Consider the following 16,036-nt stretch of genomic DNA (forward strand, 5'->3'; position numbering starts at 1 on the left):
CAGGATGTGTGAGGAAAGGCACAGATGGACGAGATACACAGACATCATTTTCATACATATCCCAACTTCAAAAAAAGTGATGTATCCAGACAGGAAGATTCTATGGCGTCTTTGTCAGATGACTGCGTTCAACAGGATCCATCAACACTTCAAAATGTGCACAGTCAAAATGCCTGCCACTTTTCCTGACAGGCAGTGAAGCTCACACAGACACTCCATCATTCACTTAGCATCAAAATCACCTCATTCTGACCATAAACAAACACACACACACACACACACACACACACACACACACACACACACACACACACACACACACACACACACACAGCCAGCGTTGTCATCCTGAAAAGCTTAAAGGAGTAATTCCCATAAAAATGCTGATATCAATGTGTAAAATAATAACTGTGCATGTAAAGAGTGCTCCTCTTACACTTACACTATGGCATCATTTAACATTTATTTTTATTTTAAATAATACAATAAATATACTACAAATGAACATTGGCTTTGGTAGAGTTACAATAGTCATCATTTCCTCTCCACTTCACAATTCTGCACATGACCATTCATTCATCTGTAGCATTAAAAAAATGATGTATCCTGATGAATCAAACGTGGGCTGGAGATCATGCCACTCTACAATATAACAACAAGAGAAAGAACTTTACAATTTCATGCATACAGATAAGTTTTAATGCTTCAAAAGACATACAAGAGTGGAAGGCCACAGTAAACTTGAATTTATTGACATAAAGACCAATATATCTTCTATCCTCTTATCCTTACACAGGTTTGACAAGACTGGAAAACAAACAGACAGACAAACGTAAATCTACAGAAAAACAAAAAAGGCAGCATCACTGCTGGTTTTGGAAATTTACAAAATTGGTTTGTCGTTTTATTGAGAGCAATTTGTTAAGATTCGGGCTTTACGGCATCACAAATCAAGCCAAAGATCTACAAGCATATTGAGTTATGTTAACAGAAATGGTTGAAGTCAAATATCTGAAAATGTAAAAAAAAAAAAAAAAAAAAGAAAGAAAAAAAGGAAATAACATAAAACCAATCCATGTATGGAGGGGCTGTAAAGATTCTGTGGTAGATACTAGTGGTCATAAGCATAGAGAGTGCATAGTTTAAACAAAGAGCATAATTACAATAAGGGCAGAAATAGACCAACAAGTCATTTTAAAGTCTTTCATCTGGCTAATTTGCTTCAAATCTGCTTCTACTTTAGAGAGAACTTTTTTATTGACTTTATGTTGCAGAAATGTCTAAATTGACAAAACGCACACATGAAAAATTATTCCAGGCCATTTCGCGGCACTTAAAGCTGTAGGAAAACCTTTGGTAGGAAAGTTAAGGGGTTTTGTATACAAGACAAAAGTTGCACTTTGGGAAGAAAAACCCTTCGGCTCCGCCATGACAGACACACGATGTGGTACAGGTGATCCACGGCACAAACCAACCACCTTAGAGCAACTATAACTGCAACGAAAACCCTTCAGCTTTTCCCGTTATTCCCAGATTTTGTATCGGGATTTTGTCACTGTGTGTGCAGGTCCACCAAAGCAGAGGATAACATGGGCCGTGGTTACGAGAGTCGACAGGCACAACGGCGTTGAAGAATCATCATCATCATCATCAACATCTCTTTCATTCAAACAACACAAACAAGAAACATACATAGCACCACACAAGATAGAAAATAGCACCTAAGTTTGATTTCATTGTACGTTCATTGAAATGTGACATCTCCCTTTGCATAGTTGGACAGAGGATTTGAGTATTTGAGGGGGACAAAAAAAAATACAAGCTTAAATTTTTTATTAAGTTAATAAAATCGCCAACTGCCACCAAAATAGGCAATCTGTTAAAAGGGCACAAGAGGAGGAATGTTTTTTGTCTTTTTTTTCTTGTTCTTTATGCAAATCAACTCATCATATCACAGAGTTTGTCATCGTCTTTTTTTTAAATTTCCATTCTGTTCTTAAGTACAACAAGGTGTGTCAAGACAGCACATCCCAATTCTCCTCAATTTTTTATTTTATTTTTACAAATCGAATTTGTCTACAATTTAGATGGATCAACCCCCCCAACCCACTGACCCACCGACCCACCCATAAACCCGGCGGCGTCTCCCACCTCACGACGGTGAAGGTCACATGCACGTTTTGAAGCTAGAAACCCAATCAACATGAACCAGGAAGGAGAAGAAAAAAAATATACAGAATGTACTTACAAACATAGAAATTATTTATATATATTTATATATAAGATCCATTCCAAGAGAATGGGGAGACAATTATGCACAAACGAAGCTCCCGTAAAGTGAATGAGCGAAAAAATGAACCAATCAAAAGACAAGTGGAGAGAGGCAGGGCGGCGAGGGGAACCTGATGGAACGGCTAAATCAAGATGGAGTCCATTGGCAAATGGTACTGCTGATGGTGTGCAGCTCTCAGGGTGGCCTTCGCTGTGTCGGGGTGTATGTTGAGTGTGTGGTGATGGGGCTAGGGGGTCGTGTGTGTGTGTGTGTGTGTGTGTGTGTGTGTGTGTGTGTGTGTGTGTACATGAAGGGTAGATCCAGTTTCAAAACTTGCATGTGATGAGAAGGCACACTGAGGTTTCAAGGTTGCTCTTATTTACTTTTCCTCTGTTCATATAGAATTTCGCTGTATTCTTGACTTGATTGCATTTTACTCACACTTGTTGCCTTTATGGAAAAACTTTTTTTTTACAAATAGAAATTGTCCTATTCTTTTCGACCGTTTTGTTTCTGAGAAAACAAACATATGCTATTCTTTTCTCTCTCCTTTTCGCTCAATAACACAGTCTTAGCCCATGAAGCAGACAGGTCCCACTTCGAAGCCGAACTTCTGTGTGGCGGCACCAAAATCGTTGAACATCATGTCCACAAACGGCACCTGTTCCACCTTTGGCGTGTTGATCTCAAGTACTGTCTTTTCATAGCCCTTTTTCAACTGTGGAGCAGAAGACAAACACACAGCAGGAGGCAGAGTTACTATGTGAACAAGCAACATATAAGATAAGATAAAATAAACTATTTTTACAATCACAGGAACCCCACACATCCCTCCGACTTACTGCACATCCGTCAACCACGGCGCGAATGTATGGATTGTTATCGTAGGACATCTCCTCGTCATTGGAGCCCAGGAAGCGGATGGCCTTGTCGTAGTTGTCCTGCTGCTGGTCGTGCCAGGCCACCGACTGGTAGCAGTTGTACGTAATGTTCTGCCGGGCGGCAGCGCTCAGCAGCCGCAGGAAGGTCATCTGCACCACACCTATGGGGTTGCCCTCCGCGTCCACGTAGGAGAGCTGAAAGAAGGCAGAGGGAAAGACGCGCGCCGTTACACTTAGGTGCTAAGCAACGTCATGTTACTTCTTGGGAGTCATTTCGACTCTAGTTGTGACATTCGACTTCATTTATATTCCTGTTTTACTGCTGTGTAGGAATTTTTTTCCTATGTGTCTTATTGACAGCGGGATTAGAAGAGGATGGTGAGATGCGAGGGTGCGCTGTCACTCACGCACCTCAGCAACGGCGCTTTGTGATGGCCCTGACAAAACTATATCGACCATCAATTCCTTTGTGACACAGCACGCCGCATTGGACTCATTATTCACTGTGTGTCAGTAACGTGTGTGTGTGTGTGTTTGTCCCAGAATGGGCCGTGCTGAGAGCAATATATGAGTTTCGTCTGGGGGATGGTTTCATATTGGCACTCAGTCTTCATATCTATCAGGCAAGGATTTATTGAAGGGGAGAGTCTGTGTGTGAGGTTTGCACTAATTATGAAAAATAAGCTTAAGTAAACAAGTAATCTAGACATGTTATATATCAATTATTTTGGTAAAAACATGACAAATCGAATTACTGTAATAGAAAATATGTTCCGTTAAGTGCCTTTTTATCAACCTGTATTTATGCTTAACTTGCTCATGTTACACAAGCTGAGGCTTCCCCATTTAACTATTTGGCTAATTACACCTCATACTTGTCTAGCTCTTGACAGGAGAGATAACAGCTCGATTCAGAAGCTCCCCCGGTGCCGTATAATGCCGGTGAGTGACTGTGTGAACGTGAGAGGGTCTTCATACCAACCACCAGGAATCCATCAGATCCACACAGTCGCGTCGTCTTGCAGACAAACGTTTCTTACTGAGAGCAGAGCGCATGCAAAGATCCATGCCATGCATCCGGAGCAGAGAGCCGGCACTGAGTTTGGATGTGTGCTTTTCAACACACACACACACACACACACACATTTCTCAACAACATACGCATGCACATACAAACTCAGATGACACTCAAACTTGACGGCAACAGAGACCCAATTGTCCTCAGCGTGTATTTGTGCAACAATTTGGCATTGATTTAATTTGCCGACTGATTACAGATTACTGCGTGTAAACAACAGGGCCTCTGCTCATCACATCACGTCTGAGAGTGTCGCCGGTGTGGTGGCTTGCGTCAGGAAGTCCCACCACCGTTCTTCATGGCCATCTCCCTCCCGCACAGCGTGTAAATCCAGCCCCATCATCACCAGAGAAACATTACCTCTTCATCATCACAGCCGCAAGTCAACAGAGATTGAGTACCCAAAAGCCCCTGGGTGACAACTGAGCGCCTGACCTCTTTTGACTCAAAGCCACTCCACCTAATATAAAGAATAATAAAAGGGAGTCTTTGACATTTATTCCCCATATTTCTTTAAATATACTTCACTCTGGAATGTGTTTGTATGCAACTTCAAACCCGTTCTGGGATCTATCAGCACATTATGAGTCATGAGATAGTCGAGACACGCAGTCACTTCTACGCAATGCTCTCTTAATGCACAGCAGAGTAGACTCACAGGTGAGAATTCAGCAGTGATTTAACTTTGAAAGTCTCTTTTTCTTTTTTTCAAATCGCTTCACTGTAAACAAACCTGCTCGCATGTGGTCCACAAAGCTTTTCCACCTGAGAGCATCACCTGTTTGAACTCGTGCAGAGACATGCATTGCGATGATAAGAGCAAACACAAGCCAGGTGCCACTGTGAAATCCTTCCGGAGGACAGAACCAGAACCATGCAGAGCCTGAGACCCAGAAACCCGGCCTGAGCCAGGCCTCTGGGACCGTCGGCAGGGCCACTTACCGGGGAACCTCTCTTGTAGCGACTATACCATGTGCCTGGCGAGTCTTTGGGCCATTTTGCCATTTTGCTCTGTAAAATATAACAGTCCATTCAGGGAAGGGAACGGGACTGAGGGAAGGCGGAAGTCTGGCTTACCAGTTTACCACGTTTGAATTCACTGAACCAGGAACCGGGATTCTCCTTTACCCAGGATGTGAGTCTAGCCTGGGGGTACGGATCAACCGGATGGCAGAGGAGGAGGAAAAACACACAGCAGTATTAAAGAAAGAAAACAGTTCTGAAAGAACAACCCCCCCCCACGCCGCTGATCCCCCACCCTCTCTCTCTCCTTTAGCTCATCCTCCGCTGAGTCCTGCAGACCTGAAACAGTTATCAGTTATCGGAAGGGGGGGTGGGGGTTAGACAAGCTTAAAAAAGACATTACACCATTTTTGTACAGTACAAACTGGGGCTGGCGACTAATTGCTGCTAAAGAATTCATGAGTACACTGATTAATTAAGAAATGATGGCCTCCCTGGAGCTCTTATACTCAGGTCTTTATCCCCGCTGTTCGGCGTGAGCGCTGCGCCGCCACCATGCACAGACTTTGTTATGCTATTAAAAGCTGCGAATTGGCCAACAGGGCAAAGGCTCTAATGGTTTCCGCCATGACAATGATGAATTCCTCTTTAATTAAATAGCTGAATTTGATATGGAACAGTCACCAGCAGCCCAACGTGTTAATAAATGATAGGCGGCAGCACACATTAGACCCACGCTGCCTTGAAGGTGACAGGCAGGTTCAGATGCATTCACAGGAGTGGCCTGGAAACAAGAGAAAGTGTGCGTGTGTGTGTGTGTGTGTGTGTGTGTGTGTGTGTGTGTGTGTGCTTGTGTAATGTTTGTGTCCGAGGGTCGATATCAGTGTGGGAGAGTTTCGGTCTTTGCAGAAACTGACAGCACCGTCTTTCCTATTTCAACCCCCCCCCCTCCCCCGTCGGCACGTCACCAGGCGGACTATAAAAAGTCTGCTTCGTTATTCTGAGCTTGCCCAAACTCCTGTTCCTCTGAGGCTGGGAGAGTGGGATCATTAAAATGGCTGTAGCTCTGTGCTTACATCCCCGGACTTGTCAAAGACAGAGATCCCAATGTTTCACCACTCAGCTCAGCACCTCTCCTCTCCACATTTGTGCATAATTAACCTCAAGAAGCTTCTCAATGTGCTCGTCACCTGCCAAAGGTTGAGAATGGGTGACAGAGCTGAGGAACACCTTAATAGCATTCTCCCTATAGGTGGGACAGGAACACATCTGTTTAGAGCAAGATGCATAGCAGTTAATGTGAATTGCCTGTGTTTGAATGGGATTTGAAAATAACTTTTCCTTCGACCTCATGCAGGGATCACTTGCACCCCACACACAATGTAGGAGGGTAATTACATAGCTACACAAGTCTGCACAATAGAGTTACTGTTGCAAAAAGTAATGTTTTTTTGTTTTTGCAATTTATATGCATGACAGTTCATCCCAATACATTTATCCAGAGGATTTTGTTGACAATATCTAACTGTCCATCAGAGGGGAACTGGCCGCTGAGAGGCAACAGTTCTGCTCCTCTTCCTCCTCTCCATATTAAATAACCGTTGCATTATCAGTCCCCAAACTTTGTGTAAAATGTGTGTGTGTGTCAATGAGGACACACTTACCCCTTCAGACTTTTTATCTGGGAAGATGCAGCTCTCTCCGCCCGCTGTGAAGTTGCAGTAAACCTTGAAGGAGTCCCGGGAGCAGCCCTGGTTGGGATCGATCCAGTACTCACCTGTCAAGAGTGAGATTGGGGAGAAAAAAAACAGGGGACAGAGGGAGCCAATTATGGAATGGCACATGCAATTTTAAGACTACACAGTTCACACATACCTGACATTTTGTGGCCTGTGCTAGAGAATCGTGTGTGGCAAAGTGCAATGTTATTATACAAGTGTATGTGATATGCAGGATTCAGCAACTGGAAATCAATCTTTGCAAGTTTATGTGGCTTATGGATGTCAAATTGAGTTTAACAGCTACTATTACTTATACAGCAAACTAGTGAATAGCAAATATGATGTTTGTTATGGTCATTAGCATCCAAGATTGCAACCTCAACCTCAGGCAAAGTGCCATTTAAGTGCAAAGCTCAAGCTACACAGGGGCAGATTAGGGGAAAACACATCCCATTTCTCAGGGTAAGAAGTTGCACATTTTAAAGTGAATGTGACACAAACCATCAGGGAAGTCAGCGTGGCAGAGCTGCAGGTCTTTGCAGGTACGGGCAGGGTTGGCCTGCGTGCCGAGCGGGTGCTTCATCTGCTCGATCTCCAGCTTCAGGGAGTTTAGTGAGCCGAAAATCTCCTCCATGCCGTCGTCATAGTCCTTATAGTTGGCGTCTGCGGGGGCGTCGTCCATTACCTGGCTGGCATCAATGTTTCTACGTGATCTGCCTTTCATGGGAGGGGCCAGGATGGGAAGTGGGTGGATGACATCGCCAGGAGGACCCTGTTATGGAGATACAAATAGGAGTGACATAGGAAAGTGAGAGAAGTGGATAGGGATAACACAGAACAGCATTTCCAAATTTGGGTGCATTTACTTACAGGAGGACCAGGGGGTCCAGGGTATCCTGACTCTCCCTTTGGTCCGGTTTGACCCTGAACAGGACAGATAAAGGAACGGTTTTCACCAGCAATGAACAGGAGACTCATATGGAATATTGCAGTAAATTCAGGTTATTTCTTGTTGCTTTCCGTAACTTACCGATGAACCTTTAGCTCCCTTAGGACCAGGGGGACCCTGTAGTTTTAAAGGAAGACAAATAATCAATAGTTGCCTAAACATGACTCATCAATAGGTCCTGATGATATTGAACACAGTCTTACAGGTAATCCTGGAGGACCAAGAGGACCCAGTGGACCTGAAGGACCAGCAATACCCTGATGAAAAAACAGACAAAGAATTTTACCTTTAGTGAACAACGAAGGACAGAATAAAAGATTACTGATGTGGGCACTCCTGTCCAATCCAAAATAATAATAATAAAATATGTTGTGCAATGTTAAAAATATGTTTAAGGTATTTTCACAACAAGGTACAGGGTATAACTCACATTGTCTCCTTTGGGTCCTCCAGATCCTGAAGGGCCTGGTAGACCTCTGTCACCCTTCTCTCCTTGTTCACCAGGGGGCCCAATGAGACCAATGAGACCCGGATGTCCCTGAAGGCAGAGAACAGTAAACAGACCCACACACATCATCAATACAACATTCAATAACGCACCATCAAAAACCCTAATTAATAAATGAATCTAACACGCCCTCCAATCATTGAGATATTGATTTGGAGGCTGGAGGCGATCAGGTACTTATAAACTCCATTAGGTTTTGTTAATTACACAATATACTATATCAAAACTTCTGAAACACTCAGATCTGTTGAGTCACTCACCTTCTCTCCTTTGACACCAGAATCTCCCTTCAAGCCGGGTAAACCTGGAGGACCCTGTGAGAGAGGAGAGCAGGGAGGGATGACGCATTGAAAAGCAAAAGAGAGAGGATAATTGAAGGTTGACTCAGTTCACTTCACCCACATTATGGGTGTTACTGCTGTTCAAAGGCCAGAGGCCATTTCTACTCACCATGGGTCCTGGAGGTCCATCTGGGCCTGGGAGACCAGGCAGACCTTGCTCGCCCTGCACAGAAGCACCAATTAGAAAGGGTTTTTACCTTCACAACATGCAGTGCAGTGCAGGTTCCTATAAGTAGCAGAGCTCTCTCTGTTATATTCTGTGCCTTATTGGAAGTTTGTCTGGCCTCATCCGAGCTACATCATAAGCCTTTTTTAAAAGCATTGGACAGTTCCAACATACAACTTTGATAAAGTGGTGTGAAACTAAGGAATACTCTACTTACAACTGGGCCAGGGATACCCCTGAGACCTTCAGAGCCAGGCTTTCCGGGTGATCCTTGAGGACCAACGGGACCTGTCTTTCCTTGGGAACCTTCTAAGCCAGACTCTCCCTTTCACACAGACACAGAGCATACATAAACATTTTGTGATTTCTTTTTTGGCTGGGTAATTAACAGTTTGTTGGAGGAACAGTGAAAGAAAGACAAACTGCAGTGCTTGTTAGATGAGCTGTGAACAAATCTTACCTTGGTTCCCTTCTCTCCCTGTCGTCCTTCAGGTCCTGCTGCTCCTGGTGGTCCCTATTCATCAGACAGATAAGAGATGTGTATTGTAAACAACATAGACAGGTCATGTTTTTAAAATTTCGAAATAGTACAGGAAAACGAAGCTTATCGCAGTACTTACTCTCTTTCCTGGTGGTCCAGAGGGACCAGACTCTCCAGTGGGTCCAGGGGAACCCTGGGTAAAAATGTTACATAGTATATTTTGTTTTGCCAGTTACAATTATATACGACACAATGTTGGAAAGTAGCAAAACTCACAGCTTGACCAGCCTCTCCATCATCTCCCTTGTCACCAGCTGGACCGTCTAATCCCTACATGAGGATTGAACAGAACAGTCATGTAGTCATCAGTCAGAAAATGCAATGAAATATTGAAATGCACATTACATGCTGCATTAGGAGTATCTGGATATTAGCTGATGACATCATATACTTACAGCAGGACCGGTCTCTCCAGGAGGACCAGGATCCCCAGGGAAACCACTTGGACCCTAAAAATCAATATGAGTGCAATTGATTTTTTAAGAGAAGGAAATGCAGTAATATTGTTATAATATGGTGGAACAGAGGGATTCTTCATGTCTTAGGTTGAATTGTACATACAGGGCTGCCTTTGGGACCATCATCTCCAGGGGGACCCTTAGGGCCAGGAGGTCCAGCTGTGCCAGCAGGACCGCCCTCTCCTTTCTCTCCTCGCTCTCCTCTTGGACCCTGGAATAACACTCAGCTTTAGCACTTCAAAGGTAACAAACACTACCTGTGTCGGACACTACCGATGGGACCAAATTCAGATCACTCACTGGTGGGCCGAGATCTCCCTGAAGACCGGGCTCTCCTGTTTCACCAGAGTCTCCCTGGAGGAGAAAGATGGAGAGGGAGGGGATGAGAGTGTGAGAGAGACATGAACCCTATCAGAGAGGTGATTTATTGATGCAACACAGTTCTAAAAATCCCATCATTTACAGTAGCCCCCTCTGTCCTGGTGCCCTTGTCAGCGAATGGGGACAGAAAGAGATGACACAAGACATTCCAATCCATGGGGCAGATTGGGTGGCTGCAGTGAGGAGCATGCTGACCTCAGTGTTCTCGACCGGACCCTGCCCATATATCTCTTCTTCTTTCTCCTGTCTGTGCTGGAGAGTATCCCTGTTGACTCACCTACACACTGGGCATTGTTACTCACTGTCACATAAGCCCACTGTTGTCCCTTACTGGGCTGCTCTTCCGACGGCGTCCGAACACACGCGTTTATAGGAAAAAAAATGTGCCCGAGTCGTGTCTGAGATGCTGCGTGAGAGACGATCGATATCAAGAGCTCTGGACAACAACAAGCAGTAGAAACTGTGCTATGATAGGCAAATCCAGACTCCCTCTAGCATGAACGGCAGCTCTGTGTTCTTCGCATCAAGCCATTCTTTAAATTAATGTCTGGCTCTCGTCCAATACCTCTCTTGTCACTGTCAAGAAATACACCGTAAGCAGTCGGTGCGCCTGTGAAGAAGCATGACTGATCGTCCAGTATTAGGGGGAGCGTTCACGGATCTTTATGCAATGTTGCACCTCAGAAGAGCTTCACTCCATCCTTATGACAGCCTGATCAAAGTGCTGCTTGTTCAAGTGTGTTGACGGGGGAAACCAAATAGCTGTGATGACAGCTGCTCATCACAGCTATTTCTATGAGAATTTCCATCATTGGTCTGTTTGTCAGTCTTTCTATCTATATAAGGAAGGTCTTTACAGAAAAGGCCTGAGCTCAGTTTCCTGCCAAATAACTCGCCAATGAAGGTTGCCAGATTAGCTGAAGGCCCATTAGCCAAAAGAGCAGAGTGTTGGTTTTTTTCCGAGGGGGAAGGACGAGCTCGCTTCAGTTACTTTATCATGGAGCAAAGGTGAGCCTATTGACTCAAAGCACGTATAACAACTCACACCATCACTGCAGACAGAAAGTGTTGCGGCTGCCAAAGCGGGCCCTTCCATAATGAAACAGCAACAACAAATGCAAGAGTGAGATGAATTCAAGGCAGCTCTCTTTAATAATGCATTCAGCATCATGGAAAGTGCCGTGCCTTTGAGTGTTTATTCATTCACTACACAGCCATTGTAGTGCTGGGGGATGGCAGATGTCCATTAGATTGCCTGGGCAACTGTCAATCTCCAGCAGGAAAAAAAAGATCATGTCTCATTTAAAAGGATATCATACACAGCCATATCAAATATTAATGTCTGCAAAGGCCTAGCAGAGATGTATCATTCACAATGTTTACTACACTAAGCACTCAAACAAGGCAGCTGCTTACATACTAAAGCAGCATCTTACAAAGCACCTCAGTCAACCTGTCACTTTAAAGACGAGTTGGCCTAGCCCCAAACATGTGAGCACAGCTTCAATTTTGGTTCTAATTTTGGTGACCAAAAGCACAAACACAAGCCGGGAACAAATACTGTAGCAAGATGTTAAAGGAAATATTTCAGTGGAGGAAGGTTTGTCCAATCACATCAGCTCATCTGATCTTCTTAAACCCAGCACACACTTTCCGAATGAGGTAATTCCTAATGTGATGTTATCCTCCAGTTCTCTTCCCCCCCAAAAAAAATACAGCACAACAGAGAATATGATTAAATGTTCCAAATATTTTATCATGGGCTATTACACCTTTCTTCGTGAAAATAAACTTTGAGTATATGTTAAAGACACTGTGCTATCACTCATAAAGTCCAGCAGCTGTAATTAATATCAGAAAAACAAAAGTGTGGTTAAGCCATTACCATGTTTGCACTGACGGCTACACACACTAATATGATTTGGTTATCAAGTAATGGGGGTTAGACGTCTGGACTACTTTGCCCCAGAATGCTGCCCCCACACCCCTAACACAGATAAGCAATGGAGAATGGATGGATAGAGAGGGATGAGGTAGAGATGTTTTACTCCAAGAAATGAAGCCATGAGAGCTTGTGTGACCCCTAAAAATGGCTTAGTACTCCCCTCGGGAATCTAACTACACTCAGTAGCTGGAGCTTTCTGCAGTATATCCCTCGTGATCACAGGAGCTCAAACCAGTCAAAGAGAGGCTTACCTTTTCTCCAACAGCACCAGGGTTTCCAATACCACCAGGGGGTCCTTGTGGACCATCAGCTCCTGGGGGTCCTGATGGGCCTCTAGGACCAGGGGGGCCAGGGGGACCCTTTAGAGCAGAGAACAGGCAATATAGTGGGTAACCACATTACACTTACATACTGCTGGAAGTGTGTATTAATACAGTAATAGTCAGACGCAGAATCATTCTTACCATTTGACCGACGTCACCAGTTTCACCTTTCTCACCAGGAGGACCAGGCAAGCCCTGAGAATTTTACAGACAATTAAATCAAAATGTGTTTGTGTGTTTCTTAATGATCACAACAATTCCTGTTACTCATTGAATTCATACCTGCAGCCCAACTGGGCCTGGGGGTCCGGGGAATCCTCTTGATCCTTCATCTCCCTTCTGACCAAATAGACCCTGCTGACCTCTAGGTCCAGGCTCCCCATCTGCACCCTGCACAGACAGCGGGTTAGAGGAAGGTGAAGCAAGAGTGAGCGTGTGAGAGTGAGTTTAAGCTTGGTATGACTGGCTGAATGGATACATGAGGTAGTGAACAACACCAATGCAGTGCAAACCACTTACAGCAGGACCAGGTGCTCCAACGGGTCCTTGGGGACCAGTAGGACCAGGTGGACCCTACAGAGACGAGCGAAAGGAATACAGAAAAAACTCTCAGTTAACAGATAATCAATAGGCTTGTACTATGGAGGTAAAATAAATCCAAGTAATGAATAAAAAATATACACAACTCACATGTTCTCCTTTGTCACCCTTGCTTCCCTTCTGTCCAGGCTCTCCAAGCTCACCCTATGGAAGGAGATGATGACAAATTTAAAGAAAAGAAGAAACAGTCAAATAAAAGTCAAATAATTAAGAGATGATAAATTATTTCAAATTTAGAGAGAAGGTTACATGTCAAATTGCAACATTGCCTTTTAGAGGCTTGAGATGTTTCTATGAATACCTCACTTTCATCTCTCCTCCTGACACAAGAGTGTTCTCCTTATTAAGGTGATTCACATGTGTTAGTAGCAGCAGTCAAAATAAAATTAGGGAAAATTAGTCTTATCTCAACATGTTCGCACCAGGATTTCTCAAATATAGAACTGACACTATTCTTTTAGACCTCCACATGCTGGGAGTGTTGAGGAAATATCAGCTCAACCCCATTTGCAATTTTTTTGTTTTGTCAGACTGCTGTCTTTTGTTCCAGTGAGCACAACAGTTTCTCAAAAAAAGATTTTGGAGTTGTCCATTCCCTGTTGGTAGGACTAAATAGGAGAATATCATGCATGAGTGTATATATGAACTTGTGAGATCCTTTTTTATCTGCATGGCAAATAACCTCTGTATCCTCTCTGTCCATCTGCACCAGAGGGAACCACTGACAGAAGTTAAGCCTTCTTCAAAAGATCAGACATTATCCTTGGAGCGTTTCCATAGCTGATCTAAAATGTTTTTGTAGAGCATGCAGAGTTGTCGTTGCCTCTGAATAGTTAAGGGTCACATTCACACATCTTGCTGCTGCTTCCTCCCTTTACTCCCTTTAGCCGCACAGAACAATTTGCACAGAACAAAGCAGTAACAAGGCACATTCACCTTTTAAAATCTGTGAATCGATGCAAACTCTGTCCGGCAAAATTCCCTTATACACTGCGACAAATTCGACTTAGATTTTAACTGTACAGTTTAATCTCTCTGTAACTGAAGTGTGTGTGCATTTGCATCTTGGTTAGCCTGTGTGTGGCAGAACTTCAAAGACTCACTCATACAGCTTGACAAAACAGACAAGAGATTCTAGATCAGCTATTACCTTGTCTCCGTCCTCTCCTGGTGGTCCGGGAGGTCCTCCAGGCCCTGGCAAACCCACTGGTCCCTGGATACCATCTCTTCCAGCTGGGCCTTGAGGTCCTTTCTCTCCCTGAAATAGTGTTTATAGAGAATGACACGGAATAGATACAATGTTGTATAATAATGTGCATTTCTTCATATGCTGCGACCATCTTCACATTGCAATTATCTTACCGGTCCACCTTTCTCTCCACTAGGGCCTGGAGGTCCCTGGGGACCAGGACGTCCTGGGAGACCAGTAGGTCCAGCGGGGCCAGAAGCACCACGCTCACCAGGAGAGCCCTACAGGACACAGGAAAAACAGCAGCAACAGTAATCTTAATTAGCAGAATATAGTATATAAAAAATAATATAATTATAATATAAAGGCAACAAACCCATAATAAGGCTTATATAAGTGCTAGCTTTGCATTTCATTATGTTATGTAAGAACCTGACACGACTTGGATTGGGAATATTGTTAAGAAAAACAGTTCCTAATAAAACAAAATATGGAATGTGAGAGGAAGAGCGAATAAAGAAAGCTGCAGCTGTGGCTGTACTGGTTTGTACTCACAGCAGGACCAGGTGGGCCATGAGGACCTTCATTCCCTTTCAGGCCGTGAGCCCCCTGCAGAAGACAATAAAATGAAAGCTTTAGAGAACAAACACATTTGTTGGGGAAGCACACATCCTGACACTGGACTCCCTGGACTCCCATCAAACAGGCTGATCACGAGCTGGATAACACACTGCAGCCCCCCAACATTGAGGCTAAGAGCAGACAGGGAGAAGTGAATTCTCATATTTCTGCTAAATGATAAGCCGTTTCTGCCACTGAGTGCTTACTAAAATTCGGCAGCTGCAAAATAAGTGTGCATTACATAACTGCTGAGACGTGACTTTGTGGAATTAAAAGTGTGCACAGTGTTCTACAGAAGCCCACTCAGCGATCTGATATCGGGTCTAACTTCTACACTTCACCGCAAGCATACACTAATTTAATAGCCTGGAGTGATTATGTAATAACCAAGCTGTGAAGCTGAATTTGTGAGAAGCTATTGTGGTCAATCAGAACAGAACACTCACCACAGGGCCGGGCAGACCTCTGTCTCCAGGGAAACCTCTTTGTCCAGGGGGTCCATCCTTGCCTGAGGGGCCAGCAGGTCCTGGGTCACCCTGTAAAGCAAAGCACAAACCAATCAAACCTATGATGACAATTTATTGAGTGTTAGGTCTTTGTGAGTATGTTTGTTTCCTGCCCAACATGACAAAATGCTAGACGATGCTCGAAAAGATGTCGGCAGTGTTACAGGTGTTTAGAATTTAGAATAACATGTTGGAAGGAAAAATTGGATATGAATGAAGCTTTAGAATTCACCTTGGCTCCTTCTTTCCCTGCAGCGCCGGGTAGACCCTGCTCACCGGGTGGGCCTGGGGGTCCAGGGTGGCCGCGATCTCCCATTGGTCCAGTCTCACCTGTTGGTCCCTACAGTTTAAAAAGTATCAAAACAAACGATAAAAAGTCACGGACACCACAACATAAAACTCCACAATCACTCAGAAGGTGTAAGGGGACAAGGACATAAGAGATGGACGGAAAGGTACAAGGAGCACTGTGAGCAAAATCAGCAATTAAGATTCAGAAAAAAGGTGTTATAATGTCCATGTTGTACAAAAGACAGCATGAGGAAGGCAGAGCATTTGCTGCGTGGGTGGCCTGCTAGTCATTAAGGCCACAT

At 44.1% G+C, this 16,036-nt stretch overlaps 1 protein-coding gene across 3 annotated transcripts in view; it reads right to left on the reverse strand.

The window, feature by feature from the left end:
* Positions 1–450: 450 nt before the first annotated feature.
* col5a1 (procollagen, type V, alpha 1) overlaps positions 451–16,036 on the reverse strand; it is a 62,254-nt gene continuing 46,668 nt past the window's right edge. For 2 of the 3 annotated variants that reach the window (XM_076158648.1, XM_076158645.1), the window contains exons 39-66: positions 15,676–15,783; positions 15,384–15,473; positions 14,872–14,925; positions 14,490–14,597; positions 14,278–14,385; positions 13,218–13,271; positions 13,047–13,100; positions 12,810–12,917; positions 12,669–12,722; positions 12,456–12,563; positions 10,179–10,232; positions 9,982–10,089; positions 9,816–9,869; positions 9,637–9,690; positions 9,500–9,553; positions 9,340–9,393; positions 9,097–9,204; positions 8,823–8,876; positions 8,633–8,686; positions 8,295–8,402; positions 8,068–8,121; positions 7,946–7,981; positions 7,786–7,839; positions 7,417–7,687; positions 6,859–6,971; positions 5,309–5,377; positions 3,115–3,348; positions 451–2,990 (exon numbers count right to left, since the gene is read on the reverse strand). In XM_076158648.1, the coding sequence (XP_076014763.1) occupies positions 2,844–2,990; positions 3,115–3,348; positions 5,309–5,377; positions 6,859–6,971; positions 7,417–7,687; positions 7,786–7,839; positions 7,946–7,981; positions 8,068–8,121; positions 8,295–8,402; positions 8,633–8,686; positions 8,823–8,876; positions 9,097–9,204; positions 9,340–9,393; positions 9,500–9,553; positions 9,637–9,690; positions 9,816–9,869; positions 9,982–10,089; positions 10,179–10,232; positions 12,456–12,563; positions 12,669–12,722; positions 12,810–12,917; positions 13,047–13,100; positions 13,218–13,271; positions 14,278–14,385; positions 14,490–14,597; positions 14,872–14,925; positions 15,384–15,473; positions 15,676–15,783 (2,526 nt within the window). In that variant the 3' untranslated portion in view covers positions 451–2,843. Of the gene's footprint in view, positions 2,991–3,114; positions 3,349–5,173; positions 5,243–5,308; positions 5,378–6,858; positions 6,972–7,416; positions 7,688–7,785; positions 7,840–7,945; positions 7,982–8,067; positions 8,122–8,294; positions 8,403–8,632; positions 8,687–8,822; positions 8,877–9,096; positions 9,205–9,339; positions 9,394–9,499; positions 9,554–9,636; positions 9,691–9,815; positions 9,870–9,981; positions 10,090–10,178; positions 10,233–12,455; positions 12,564–12,668; positions 12,723–12,809; positions 12,918–13,046; positions 13,101–13,217; positions 13,272–14,277; positions 14,386–14,489; positions 14,598–14,871; positions 14,926–15,383; positions 15,474–15,675; positions 15,784–16,036 lie in introns of all 3 variants that reach the window. The other variant, XM_076158646.1, reaches the window with a different exon arrangement.

The sequence above is a fragment of the Genypterus blacodes genome, unplaced genomic scaffold (assembly GCF_046128005.1).
Source record: "Genypterus blacodes isolate CSIRO-AG114 ecotype Tasmania unplaced genomic scaffold, CSIRO-AGI_Gbla_v1 ptg000085l_1, whole genome shotgun sequence".
NCBI lineage: Eukaryota > Metazoa > Chordata > Actinopteri > Ophidiiformes > Ophidiidae > Genypterus > Genypterus blacodes.